The sequence below is a fragment of the Panthera tigris genome, chromosome B4, assembly GCF_018350195.1.
Source record: "Panthera tigris isolate Pti1 chromosome B4, P.tigris_Pti1_mat1.1, whole genome shotgun sequence".
Taxonomy (NCBI): Eukaryota; Metazoa; Chordata; class Mammalia; order Carnivora; family Felidae; genus Panthera; species Panthera tigris.
Window position 1 is genome coordinate 42,201,170 of NC_056666.1, and position 14,858 is coordinate 42,216,027.

At 45.3% G+C, this 14,858-nt stretch overlaps 1 protein-coding gene across 6 annotated transcripts in view; it reads left to right on the forward strand.

Moving 5' to 3' along the window:
- The first annotated feature begins 3,521 nt into the window (after positions 1-3,521).
- Positions 3,522-14,858, forward strand: part of SLC2A3 (solute carrier family 2 member 3) — an 89,096-nt gene continuing 77,759 nt past the window's right edge. Inside the window, exons 1-2 of one of the 6 annotated variants that reach the window (XM_042991719.1) lie at positions 3,522-3,600; positions 5,482-5,559. In XM_042991719.1, the coding sequence (XP_042847653.1) occupies positions 5,539-5,559 (21 nt within the window). In that variant the 5' untranslated portion in view covers positions 3,522-3,600; positions 5,482-5,538. Of the gene's footprint in view, positions 3,601-3,773; positions 4,030-4,086; positions 4,196-5,481; positions 5,560-14,858 lie in introns of those variants that run through there. The other 5 variants (XM_042991716.1, XM_042991717.1, XM_042991718.1 and 2 more) reach the window with 5 other exon arrangements.

The following is a 14,858-nucleotide window of genomic DNA, read 5'->3' on the forward strand; positions in this document are numbered from 1 at the left end:
CAAAGTATGTTTCACACTTTTTTATTTTATAAACCAATCGGGATATAATGGGGAACAGAGAACTTTGGATATAGTGACATAAAGACATTACCAGGGTGCCTGGGTGGCTCAGTCCGTTGAGCGTCCGACTTTGGCTCAGGTCATGATCTCACGGTTCGTGGGTTCGAGACCCATGTCGGGCTCTGTGCTGGCAGCTTAGAGCCTGGAGCCTGCTTTGGATTCTGTGTCTCCCTCTCTCTCTGCTCCTCCCTTGCTTTCTCTCTCTCTCTCTCTCTCTCTCTCTGTCTCTCTGTCTCTCCCAAAAATAAAAAAATAAAAAAATTAAAAAAACATTACCAACTATCTTCTACCATAACCATCATTTCACAAGAGAATTAACATCTTTAATTTTTTTTTTTTTTTTTTTTTTTTTTTTTTTTTTTTATGAAATGAAAGAGAGACAGAATGTGAGTGGGGGAGGGTCAGAAACAGAGGGAGACACAGAGTCCTAAGTAGGCTCCCGGCTCTGAGCTGTCAGCACAGAGCCTGACGCAGGGCTCGAACTCATGAGCCTCGAAAATCATGCCCTGAGCTGAAATCAGTCGCCTAACCAACTGAGCCAGCCAGGCCCCTGAGAATTTACATTTTTAATACAAAAAAGACGGGAAGGCTATACTCTCAGAATTTAAGAACTGGATAAATTTCACTTCCCCCAAAAAAGAAATACTACCTCGTTCCTTCCTTTCTCAAGAAACATCTTGTTTCAGTATGACAGAGCTGCGAAGCCACTGAAGTAGTATAAGGTCACTGCCAGTGCAGAGAAGAAACTTAGCTTCTCGTCCAGTCTGTTCCAAGACTTACCGAACAACCTTAGGGCGTCTGGGTGGCTCAGTTAGTTAAGCCTCCAACTCTTGATTTTGGCTCAGGTCATGATCTCACATTTCATGAGGAGTCTGGAGCTGGGCTCTGTGCTGTCAGCACAGAGCCTGCTTGGGATTCTCTCTCTCTCCCTCGCTCTGCCCCTTCCCCCTCAAAATAAATAAACCTTTTTTTTTTTTAAGTTAAAAAAAAAAAGACTTAGAAAAGATGTGGAAGGAGCAGTTTCTAAAAGGAACATATTCTAGGAAAAAATTGTTAATTAAAAAATTAAAAAGGCATTAGACTAATGGAACCCTTAGTTCCCTTACAGTTCTAAAAGTCCATTATTCAACTTTTTTCTGGACTCCTAATTACCCTCTCCCTGGACTTCAGCTTGTAGACTCTACTAAGGCCAACTCATCCCCTTCAGTGACCTAGATTTAATAAAGAAAAGCACAGATTTTTTTTTCCATGTCATTCTTTTTGTTCAACTGTCAATAAAACATAATCCAAACTATTCAGCTTGGCATTCAAGGCCTTCCTCAACCTGATCCTAATCCCTACCTGATCCATAATTCCCTTTCAGAGAAGAGCTGGTATCCCCTGACTAGGTGCTTTTGCTACTATTTTCCCTCATTTTATTTCAACTAATACTCATTGAGCTTACTGTGCATCTTCCACGCACCAGACTGTGTTAGAAGCTTCAAGTTTAACAATGAATCAGGCCTAGCCCCTGTTGGGGTGACCACCCATCCCAGGTTGCCCAGGACTATCCTGGGATAACTGGGACACTTGATCACCCTAGCCCCTGTCCACAAGAAATTATAAGGCTCTTAAGACCCCTTCCAACTCAGACACTCTGCCTAGATGCATATTCTTTCCCCCAACTTTCTTCCAGAGTAATTATTTGGGATTTCCTTAACAATTAGCATAGTATCAAAGACTATTCCTAAGCAATGACTTTTATGTCTGTAGCACCACCTAGATTATAAACTCCTGGAAGGCACAGACATCCTTCCTGGACTCCACAGTGCCTACTAGTGCCTTTAGATAGTGACAATAAAAGGGATGCATGTTGAATTGAACAGAGAAGTTGGACAAAGTAATTTGTCAGGCTTTTTTGTTCCTTGTGTTTTAGCAGCAGCCATTTTTTTTTAATGTTTTATTTTGGGGGGGGGTGTGCACGCAAACGGGGGAGGGGCAGAGAGAAGGGGACAGAGGATTGAAAGGGAGCTCTGTGCTGACAGCAGCGAGCCCGATGTGGGTCTCGAATTCAGGAGCCAAGAGATCGTGACCTGAGCTGGAAGTCAGGAGGCTCAACCCACTGAGCCACCCAAGCGCCCCAGGCTTTTTTTTTGTTGTTGTTCTCCTTTGAAAACTTCTACAAGTGAAGCAGGTAAGGAAACATTTTTCATTGGATGGTTGTTTTTATAAAGTTAACTGCACTCAGACCAAGTGACAGAACATACTCCAAAAGCCCTTCCAGTCCAAATCCCCCAAAGGGTAACCACGATCTAGATTTATGACACCAGAGATGAGTTTTGCTGTTTTTGACCTTTATATACACACAACCGTTGACTACATTCTTTGCACCCCGATTTCTTTTACTTAACTTTGCGAGACTCATCCATATGGCTGCGTGCCACTGTAGGACATTTGCTCTCAGGGCTTTATTACACTCTCATTGAGTGACTATACCACCATGTACTTATCCATTCTTCTCTCAATGACGTTTGGATTATTCCCAGTTTTGAAGCTATTAGGGACACTGCTGAGATGAACACTTTGGTACCTGGTGTTTTTTTTGGTGAACATGTATATGCATTTATGTCAAAATACCTTGCAATGAAACTGTTGGGTCATAGGCTAGGCCTAGGTTCTGTTTTAATAAATACTGCTAAATAGTTTCCCCAAGTGATTGCACCCAACTGATCAATGTATACTCCCCTGGACAGTGTATGAGTTCCTGATTCCTCATCCTCCCTCCCACGACTGACATTCCCTCTTTGTTCTCTTTTCCTCCACCTTCATTTTAACCCTTCTGGTGGGTGTGCAGTGGTCTCTCAAGCAGTTTTAATCTGGGGTCCCCTGAGGACCAACTCAGCTGCACACTTTTCACGCGTTTATTGTTCATTAGGACGGTCTCTTTTGAGAAGGGCAGTATAGATCTGTAAAAAAAAAAAAAACAAAACCCAAAGCCAAAAAAACCACCTTGTCACTGTTGCCTCGCCTCTTTACTAAAGGCCAAACCACCATGGGGAGGCTCCAAATAACTCCAGGTTAGGTTCGGGTAAGAATAATGTCTCTAAAACTTTTGTGTATCTGTCTCTTGGCCCCTCCCCTCCCCTGGGGAGCACCCAGAAAAAGGCAGCAGGGGACGACCTTTATTACTCCTAAGCCCCAAACTCTGAAGAGTCCTTTCTGGGAGGCGGCAAGGTAGACAGTTGGACTTCCCATCAGAAGACAGCTAATGGGGCCAAAAGAACTACCAGGAATTGCCGCCCCCCCCCCAACCCCGCCTTCTCGGCAAGCACTCAGGCCCGCCCCGCAGGGATATCTGGGGGCATCATCTCCGGGGCGAGGGGGCGGTGAGGGGGAACGGGTATCTCTTAAAGCAGAAATGTTAACACCCTCTTAAGGGCGACATTGAGGATGGCGGGGCCCAGCGCCGTTTCCCCGTAAAGGGTCGCCCCTGCTGCCTCCGTCCTAAGACGCGGGATGGGGCTTGCGGCGGAGGCCCGGGCTGGTCAGTTTGATGCGGAGGTGAGAAGCAGGGCTGGGGCGGGCCAGGCTGGGGCTCGGGAGCGGGGCCCCTGCGCCGCCTGCGGGGGGGGGAGCATGCGTCTTCCTTCCGGAGGGAGCCGGATAAACGAGTCACGTTTTACTACCACATCAACGGATCCGTCCAAAAAGAATCCTTAGCATTTGGTAGCAGCGCGGGCCTCCTAACGGCCGCTCAGCGAGCGCGGCGGAAGCGCGGTGGCGCCGTCGCCGTCGCTGCCACTCCCGGGCGCGGCGGCCTGGGACCAGCGGGAAAGCGTGGCAGGCCCTGAAGATGGGCGGTTGAGCCGAGCCGCAGGGCCCAACTGCAGTTGCCGGGTCCGGGTGGTGGGCGCGCTGCGCTGTCCCAGTGGCCCTGCCCCCGTGGCCCGCAGGTGGGAGGACCGGCCCGCGAGCTGGGACCAGGTGAAGGTGGGTGGTGACCCAGAGTTGGGGTGGGCTGAAGGAGAAGGGGTCCTGCGGCTCTGCAGAAACTGGCAAGTCGTCTCAGAGCATTGGAAAGAATACTGATTATTTCCTGAGCGCCTATTATGTCCCAGTCCCTGCTCTAAGTGCTAGGAAGCCTACCGGGAACCAGGTAGGAACAATGGCCCTGGCCTCCTGGAGCTTATATTCTAATGAAGGGACAGACACGAAAACACAGAGAGACGATGATAAATCTTATGAAGAAAATGCACAGTGAGGAATGGGGAGGGGACTGGTGTATTAACCTGGGCGAGGGAGAAGGGGTCGCATGTCAAGTCAGAGGAAGGTGATGGGGTGGGTCTGGGAAGTCTTTTCCAAGGAAGTGTCTTTTGACCAGAGACCAGAAAGAAGTGAGGAAGCCTCCAAGAATGATTCAGGCCGAGGGGACTGTGTTGACCTTGAACGGTGTCTACCAGGAGTTTAACTGCTATGCAGATGAGATTAGCTTTGTAGGTGAAATCTGGAATTTTCTTAGAAAATTATGGGTCATCCATTCATTTAGTGCTTTATTCCTTAAGTGTGAGAGAAGGAGAGTAAGGCCTGGTGCCTTGGCAATACACTCTTAATAATTTTGTTCCAGTGGAATGCATAGACTAAATTTAGAACTTCCATTTGTTTTCCGGAAGAGATCACCTGAATGAATTTTGTTCGCGTTCCTCTGTTTCTGGTTTTGTTCCCACTTCCTCCCCTGCGCCCCATTCCCCAAAAGAGATAAGTAGCAAAGGGAAGGGAGAGAGAAGAGGCTGGGGTAAGAAGTCTGAAGAGCAAAATGGGAAGGAGAAGTCACAAGAAGGCTGTGGGAGAGTCAAGGGAATGATCTGTCCTAATTCTCTGCCTCCTAAGCTCAGGAAATACTGGTGCTCCAACATCCCAGCCAATCCCCACAAGTATACACCTGCCACAGGAGAGGAAGGAACAGACTCAGACATGACTCCACCGCAGCTCACTGGAGCAGTTTAGGCCAGAGGTGGCTCATTTCAAATATTTTACATTAAATGGCAAAATAAGCCACGTTAAATCAAGGAATTTTGTAACAGCAAGATTACCTAACCCCCGCTTATTTTGCTGATGGAGGAACTGCTGGTTGGTGACAGAGCAATGACTCAAAATGTAGAGGTTCCATTTTTACCACATCCACCTCTGTCCCTTTTCTCTCCCCTGGAACCCTTAACTTGATAAAATTCTTCCCACTGGCTGCCGAACGAGTGGAAAGAGCTTTGTTTGAAGACCCCAGAGTGGAGTTCATCTAACACATCGTTAGAATCACATGAGGTTTCACTTTCTTCCACAACTATTTATTGGTATGCCCGATGGCCAGCGGGCTAAGTCATACTTTTAGCTCTCAAGGAGTTTTAAGTCGATAGAGCGAATAAATAACTAGCCAATTGCAATTTACAGGAAGCAGTACCTTGAAGAGGAAGTGGAGGGAGAGTCAATTCTTAGTATAGCAGAGAGATGGAGAGCAGCAAACAGGATGTGAGTATTGAGAATGTATTTCAGATTGGTGTCCAACTGTTTTGTCGTGGTTATGTTAATACCGATCATCTCCCTAAACTTTTGTTGTCTTGATCATGTATGACATACCCGAGTGGTGGTGGGAGAGACGATTGCAGCCCATAGACTTGGTCCGTTCCCACATTCTCTCTACTCAACAATCAATGAGCATTTGCCACTTGGGGTGTTTTGTGCTTTGATGTCACCGAGAACAATTAGAAGGACAAAATATCCGTTTCAGCACTGTAATGGCAAATAGGCCTTGGTAAAATTATACGCAAGCGGTCTTAGAGGAATGTCCTTGCAAAGAGCTGTGGCTGTGTAGATGTGAAGACTGATACGATATATGAACGTACAATAATAGGAACTCTTCTTATAGAGCAGGCTCTAGAGTGTAACTGAAGCCTGTCAGTTACAAAGCATTGCAGTAAAAATCCCCAAAAAGGTACTAAGTCACGTTTGACCCTTTGGAATGAGATGGGGGTAGGGTAGACATCATTTGGTGGCTAAAATTACATACTGCCTGAAGTGAGTGGTTTACCGCATGTGATCACATCTAGAAAGACTAAATAAGGTCGCTTCTGGGAATTCTTTGGTACCTTGCATGGCTGGCATTTCAACCTGCCAGATTTTCTCCTGAACTTTTTAATAGTCTCGCTGAGGGAAGAAAACCCGGGGAAGCAATGGCTCTTCCTTAGCATACTTTCCAAAAGATGAACATTTTGGAAAATTTTTAAAGTCAACCCATTTTATTTATTTTTTTAATTTTATTTTTTAATGTTGATTTATTTTTGACAAAGAGAGAGACAGAGCATGAGCGGGGGAGGAGCAGAGAGAGAGGGAGACACAGAATCCAAAGCAGGCTCCAGGCTCTGAGCTGTCAGCACAGAGCCCGACATGGGGCTCGAACCCACAGACCGCGAGATCATGACCTGAGCCGAAGTCAGACGCTCAACCGACTAAGCCACCCAGGCACCCCAGTCAACCCATTTTAAAAGATGATGCATTTATATGACAATTATTAAGACTATCTTTTTAAGTTTATTTTTATTTATTTTGAGAGAGAGAGAGAGAGAGAGCAAGTGGGAGAGGACAGAGAGAGAGGGAGACAGAATCCCAAACAGGCTCTGTGCTACCAGCACAGAGCCCAGTGGGGGGCTTGAACCCACGAACTGAGAGATCATGACCTGAGCCAAAGTCGAGCTGGACCCTTAACCGACTGAGCCACCCAGAGGTCCCTGTTAGGACTATTTTAGAAAGACATTAGAGGAAGCTCTGTAAGAGCAAGATATGAAACACAGAAATTAGAATGATTATTTTTTTAAAATTATTTTTAAAAAACCTCTATACCTATCAAGAGCAAAGCCAGTGTGCCCCTGCCATCCCAGACCCCTACCCAGCTCCCCCTGCCACGTATTTATTTAATTTAATAATTAGATTTGACTCCTTACTTTGTTTTCCATTTCAAAAATCACAGGACTGTCTACCTCTGTTAATTGTGGGCTTCTATTTATGCTGACCTTGTCATTATTAACATACCATATATCACGGGAACGCCTGGGTGGCTCAGTTGGTTAGCGTCCGACTTTGGCTCAGGTCCTGATCTCACGGTTCATGGGCTCAAGCCCCGTGTCGGGCTCTGTGCTGACAGTTCAGAGCCTGGAGCCTGCTTCCGATTCTGTGTCTCCCCCTCTCACTGCCCCTCGCCTGCTCGTGCTCTGTCTCTCAATAATAAATAAACGTTAAAAAAAAATTAAAAAAGATACCATATATCATGGTTGTTGTTTTAATTTAAAAGAAGTACATGCCCACAAAACCTCGCAACAATACGGAAATCAAAGGACAAAGTCTCTTAAGTTTTGGTGGTAAATAAGGATAAGCAAAGGTTTAGATGGTTGTTTGTGTTGTTACTGGCATTAAAAACAGTGACTTTTCTTTTGACATGGTCATTTTGACATAGCCAGATATAAATGGCTCTGAAAGTTTGTCCTATTTCATATCTATTAGCTACACTACAGTTAGCTCTTTGCATGACATCTCTCTTTGCCAATTATTGTGACAGTTAAATTAGATCATATGTTCTAAGCTCTCGGCAAGGCATTGGGCTATGGAGGGAAACATCCAGTTCTTCCCTACTATGATTGTCTCCTGTGGGTCTCATTACTACTCACATAAAACACTTCAGTTCTGGTCACATGTGTAGAGGTTTTTCCTCACACCAAGCAATTTTCTGTGACACCACTTGGTTGTCCTACAGTTTAATTCAATGAGGACACTATACCTGGAGATAGTGTCAGATTCTACAGGTTAGCGACTCAGTCCCATTAGACCTCCCCATCACACACACACACACACACACACACACACACACACACTTCAGAAACCAGTCAAGCCCTGGTTATACCTGTACTTTTTTTTTTTAATGTTTATTTATTTTTGAGAGAGAGAGAGAGAGAGAGACAAGAGTGCGAGCAGGGGAGGAGCAGAGAGAGAGGGAGACACAGAATCCAAAGCAGGCTCCAGGCTCTGGGCTGTCAGCACAGAGCCCGACGTGGCACTCGAACTCACGAACCATGAAATCATGACCTGAGCTGAAGTCCAACTCAACCAGCTGAGCCACCCAGGCGCCCCTATACCTGTACTTCTGGCCAGTTGACTGTAGATCAGAATTCCAATGTCCCCCTCTTTGGGTTTGACTAATTTTCTGGAGCAGCTCACAGAAGTCAGGGAAACGCTTGTGTTTACCAGTTTATTAAAGAATATGATAAAGGATACAGATGAACAGTCAGATGAAAAGATACATAGGGCAGGTCTGGGGGGTTCCTGAGCGTAGGAGTTTCTATCCCCCTGGAATTGGGGTGAGTCACCCTCCCAGTGGACATGTATTCACCAGCCCGAAAGCTCTCTGAACCCCCTACTATGGGGATTGTGTGGAGCTTCCTCACGTAGGTGTGATCAATTATTAACTCCATTTCTAGCCCCTCGCCCTGCTCTGGAGGGTGAGGGGGTAGGGGTGAAAATTCTAAGCTTTTAACCATGGCTTGGTCTTTCTGGTGACCAGCCCCCATCCGGAATCCACTCATTAACCTGAAGAGTCACCTCTTTAGAACAAAGGATGTTCCGAGTGCTCTCACCACTCAGGAATTTATAAGGGTTTTAAGATCTCCGTGTCAGGGACAGGGTCAAAGACAAATATTAGAACAATAGGTGCTCGTAATGTTCTTATCACCTGGGAAATCACAAAGGTTTTAGGAACTCTGTGCCAGGGACTGGGCATATAGGAAATATTAAATAATTGGGAACTTGCCGTTATTGAAATACATTGATTTGTGGGGCAGATGTTATTATCTAGAGATAAGTTTTCTAGGTCACACAACTAGACAACTACAGCTGGCCTATGTTCGGTGTCTTTATACCATAACCCTCTTTCTTTCCTTTTGTTTTACATTGTTCTAGTAGACAGATCAAGAGGTTCAGAATTCAAAAGCAATTAGGAGAAACCAATCACAGTGTTAAAAAGATAACCTACATTATTATTCACCCACTGGGTTTTAGTTTAGGCTCAAGAGGAGATCGAGAAGGAATATGGAGTTAGAAAACTAAACCTAGGGGCGCCTGGGTGGCTCAGGCGGTTGAGTAACCGACTCCTGATTTCAGCTCAGGTCATGATCTCATGGGTTTGTGAGTTCGAGCCCTGTGTTGGGCTCCGCGCTGACAGTGAGGAGCCTGCTTGGGATTCTCTCTGGGTCCCTTTCTCTCTGTTCCTCCCCCGCTTGTGCTCGCTCGCACTCTCTCCAAAATAAATAAATAAACTTAAAAAACAAAACAAAACCTAAATCTAAAGACTGTCAAACATCCTTGCCCTCTAGCCCTATGTAACTCTTCAGCTTGTTATGTTAGGAAATGCCATGAAGGTATGGAGGTACATAAACATCACTTATACAAACTATGATGGGAATGAGATATATAGTTTTTTTTTTTTCATGTTTATTTATTTTACGAGAGAGAGAATGCAAGCAGGGGAGGGGCAGAGGGAGAGGGAGAATCCAAGGCAGGCTCCACACTGTCAGCACAGAACCCGATGCAGGCTCAATCGTCAGACACTTAACCGACTGAGCCACCCAGGCACCCTGGAAGTGATACATTCTGTGAGGGAAAATGAGCAAGGGCACCCGGGTGGCTCAGTCGGTTACGTGTTGGACTTCAGCTCCAGCGGTTCGTGAGTTCGAGCCCCAAGTGGGGCTCTGTGCTGACAGCTCAGAGCCTGGAGCCTACTTCTGATTCTGTGTCTCCCTCTCTCTCTGCCCCTCCCCTGCTCATGCTCTGTCTCTCTCTCTCTTCTCTCTCTCTCTCAAAAATAAATACACATTCAAAATTTTAAAACAAATTAAAAGAAAGCAAGGTAAAGACATAGATGTTGGAATAGGAGGGTAGGGTTGCATATTCTAAATACTGTGGTCAGGGAAGGGCTGTCCAGCATGAATTCAAGCAGAAACCAGAAGGACAATAAGGAGCGAACCATGAGAAGATCTGAAGAAAGCGTTTCAGATAGAGGGAAGACTAGATGTAAAGGTCCTGGAGTAAAAAGGCTTAGCAGATTAGAGCAGGGGGTCCATAAAGTTTTTGTAAAGAGCCAGATAGCAAATATTTTAGGCTTCGGAGGCCCTTTGTCTCTGTTACAACTATTCAACTCTGCTGTCATATGTTAAAGCAGCCAGAGACATTATATAAACGGCAAGTTTGTGTTATAATGAAACTTCGTCTTTATAAATCTTTTTTTTTAATTTTTTAAATGTTTATTTATTTTTGAGAAAGAGAGACTGAGAGTGAGTGGGGGAGGGGCGGGGGGGGGGCCGGGGAGGACACAGAATCCGAAGCGGGCTCCAGGCTCTGAGCTGTCAGCACAGAGCCCGATGCGGGGCTCAAACTTACGAACTGTGAAATCATGACCTGAGCCAAAGTTGGACACTTAGCTAACTGAGCCACCTAGGTGCCCCAGCAAGAATTTTTTTTTTCAATGTTTATTTATTTATTTGGAGAGAGACAGAGAGCATGAGTGGAGAAGGGGCAGAGAGAGAGTGAGAGAGAAAATCCCAAGCAGGCTCCAGGCTGAGCATGGAGCCCAATACAGGGGTCAGTCTCACAACCTTGAGATCATGACCTGAGCTGAAATCAAGAGCTGGATGCTTAACTGACTGAGCCACCCAGGTGCCCCCAAAAGGCAAGAATTTTTTAAAATGAACATCTTGAGAACCATCTCCCTGCTTGTGAAATAGAACCTTATAGGTAATGTAAGAGTCTCCTCTAGCTTCTTACCATGCTAGACGTCTCCATGTTTCTGAATTTTTGTCTGTCTAAGTGAAAGTCTTCTTAAGAGATATGATGGTATGGATATAGTAGAAAGGGAAAATTTGATGATATAAGGGAAATACTTTCCGGTCAGAATTCTTGAGTTCAGGTAAGAGGGAAAGGGATCCAGGTCTCTAGCTGAGAGGCTGGCCTCACCAGATGGGAGCAGGAGACACAAGCATTTCAACAGCGGTGGGGGGGAGGCTGAGTGTTTGGATTCAGACACGGTCAAGTTAGTAGACTTCGTAGTGAAGTAGAAAGATGAGGAATTTCTCGTCTCCGGTTTTCAGTGAAATTAGAAAGGAGATTATCACTTGAAGAGTGAGGAAAAGGTGTGAACTTGTTTTCTTACAGAGTAGGGAGTGAACTGATTTCAGACAACAAAGCTTTGTGGGGCGCCTGGGTGGCTCAGTTGGTTAAGCGTCCGGACTGGATTTTGGCTCAGGTCATGATCTCATGGTCTGTGAGTTTCAGGCCGGAGTCTGGCTCTGCTCTGGCAGCACGGAGCCTGCTGGGGATTCTCTCTGTCTCTCTGCCCCTCCCCTGCTCGTGTTCTCTCTCTCTCAAAATAAATAAGCTTAAAAAAAGAAAGAAAAAAGAAAGCTTTGCAGAGCAGTGTTGAGAGCCCACTTAAGATCATCACCTAATCTAAATTAATCCCCTAAGCAGGGTTGTGGATTTTTCCCCAGCCATTTGTTTAGTTAGTGAGTGCAAGCAAGCAGAGTAAGTAGAGTTGGAATTAACCAAGGGCTGGGATCTTACCAAGGAATACAACGGGAGGGGAAGGAGTGCCAGAGTCTCAGGTTGTGCAAAGGAGCCTGTAGAGGGACGAATGAAATGATTCAAGCTGGGTGATGTCGGAAATAAAAACCGAAAAGTGCTCATCAGTGAAAAGTTGATGGGGTCGATGGCTTAGAGATCCTACTTGTATTATGAATTGTTAGGGGCGCCTAGGTGGCTCAGTCGGTTAAGCATCCAACTTCAGCTCAGGTCATGATCTCACACTCCGTGAGTTTGAGCCCCGCGTCAGGCTCTTTGCTGACAGCTCAGACCCTGGAACCATCTTCAGATTCTGTGTCTCCCTCTCTCTCTGCCCCTCCCCTGCTCATGCTCTGTCTCTCTCTGTCTCAAAAATAAATTAAAAAAAAAAACATTAAAAAATTTATTTATGGGGCGCCTGGATGGCTGAGTCGGTTGAGCATCCGACTTCAGCTCAGGTCATGATCTCACGGTTTGTGGGTTCGAGCCCTGCGCCGGGCTCTGTGCTGACAGCATGGAGCCTGGAGCCTGCTTTGGATTCTGTGTCTCTCTCTCTCTGTTCCTCCCCTGCTCTCACTGTCTCCCTCTGTCTCAAAAATAAATAAAATTAAAAAAAAAAAAAGAATGCAGAGGAGGTGATGGACAGTGTGAGATGCAAGAAAGAGGTTTTGGAAGGAATACGTCTATCATTAATGGCCAGGCCTGGGGTGTCACCATGGGATTAAGTGACTGAGGTGGGTTGGAAAATAAAATGACTGGAAATGAGTAGACAAGGAACTGAGAGCCCAGCACATTGTTTCCAGGGATGACAGAGTGCCTAGGAATGATGATGGTAGGAGGGGTGTAACCAAGAGAGTGAATCAGGTTTTAAAATGTCCAGGGAATGAGGGGAAGTAAGCCAGGAGATCAGCAGATGATTACAGTATCCTGATGGCATGTACCTCAAAGGATCCGAGTCTTGAGAAACTAGACGATGAGAAGTTGTTTGGAAGTGACACTGTGGAGCTTCGTTAAGAATTACAAATGAAATGCTAACCCGGGCCGTAGTACTTTGACGGGAGTGAGAAACTCTGACTCGAACGTTCAGAAAGGGGCTCATGGAAAAAATGGCATTTACGGGGGACTTTGAAAGGTGAAATGAATTTTGAGAGAAATCGCTTTGGAAAGATATCGCCAGCCAGAGAAAATATTATTACGAAAGAAGAGGGAGTTAACACGGACTGTGCCGCCCATGACTGGTGTTTCTGCCTGCGGGCCTGTTGCCGTGTTGTTAACTGCGGTAGGGTGTCAGTAGGCCACTAGGTGGCAGTGCATATCCTTGAGGATGTACAGCCCTCCTTGGGACTGTGGGTTTTTGTGAAGGCTGGAAATGAAAATCTAGCCCCAGCACTGCTGAGGGGAGGCAAGTGATGTGTGGATTGGTGTATTTAGTAAGGCTTCAAAGTGTTGTCATGGTCTTAGCATTAAAGGGGCAAAGCCGTCAAGAGAATAAACTTGAGAACATTTAGGCAAAAGATCAGGAAGAAGATGAAAGGAAGCTGTCTCAAGACAAAGGTATGATGTGTCAGAAGTAAAGGCCGCACTTTCTTATACCATACACAAAAATAAACTCAGTGAATGAAAGACCTGAATGTGGAAACTGAAGCCATAAAAACTTCTAGAGGAGAGCATAAGCAGTCATGTCTTTGACATCAGTCAGCCTTAGCAACATTTTCCTAGATCCGTCTCCTCCGGCAAGGGGAACCAAAGCAAAAATAAACTCTCGGGACTACACCAAAACAAAAAGATTTCCACAGAGAAGAAAATCACCAACAAAACGAGAAGGCAACCTACTGACTGGGAGAGGATGTTTGCAAATGGAGATGTGGTGTCTATATACAATGAAATAGTACTCTGCCATGAGAAAAGAAAGATCTTGCCATTTGTGAAAACACGGATGGACCTAGTGGGTATTATGTTAAGTGAAATAAGTCAGACAGAGACAAACAAATACCATATGATTTCACTTCTACGTGGAACCTAAAACACAAATGAACAAACAAAGCGAAAGTGGACACACAGCGACAGAGAACACACTTCCGGTTTCCAGAAGGGAGGAGAGCACGAGGATGGGCAAAACGGGTGAAGGAGAGTGGCAGGGACAGGCTTCCAGTGATGGAATGAATCCATCATGGGGATGAAAGGCACAGCTTGGGGAATAGAGTCAACGGTATGATAACAGTGTCATATGGTGACAGATGAACTTCACTTCCTGTGGTGAGTGTAGCTTGTCATTCAGACTTGTGGAATCACTTTGTTGTATACCTGAAACTAGTGTAACACTGTGTGTCAACTCTACTTAAAAAAAAAAAAAAAAAAAAAAAAGAAGTACAGTCCCAAAGAAGGAAGCACAGAGAAGGGAAGAGACTTGCAGACCTGTGGTAACAGGGCGGGAAGTGGGTACCAGAGCAATACTGAAAGACAGAAGCAGTGGTCTCCTCCTCCTCCAAATTTTTTTTTTTTTTTTTTTTTTACTTATTTACTCACAATTTGGAGAAGTTTTGAAAAACTACATACCCTTCTTACACATTTTTAAGTTAACAGCTAAGAAAAATTTTCGATGTTTAAATAGCTTCCGGGGATTAATTTTTCTGCTGTCTAGTATATGAAATACGTGCTTTCAGGGCCAATGCTGGACTTTCCAGTGCCTTTGTGCAAATTTGGAAATGAATTCCCTGGGGAAAAAAAAAAGAATGGGCAGATTTTCTAGGGATGGGGCCCTGTGCAAAGAAAAAAGGCGCATCCCCTGTTGGCCAAGGAGTAGGGCCTGGCCAGTGGGATGCAAACTATATTTCAGCCTCTACTTACCCCAGGAAACTGCACAACTGGGTTTCACCCTCCACCTGCCGCTCAACCACACAGCCATCCACACGGCCTTGTAGATTTTTTTGGCGTATAAAAACCTTTGCAGAAATACAGACTAAATGGAAAAGCCAGGAAGCCCATTCACACTTATGTTCTGTCAGAAAAAGTCTTAAGTTGTTTCATTTCAAATAAAAATGCTAATTTATATCCCTGTGTCAACCATCATACTTAGTTCTAAGACAAACAGATGCTGTGGAACTTTGCTTCGGGTTTCTTTGCCAGTTGCTGCTTCTAAAACGTCAGCACACTTAAGACTCACTTGGAAGAGT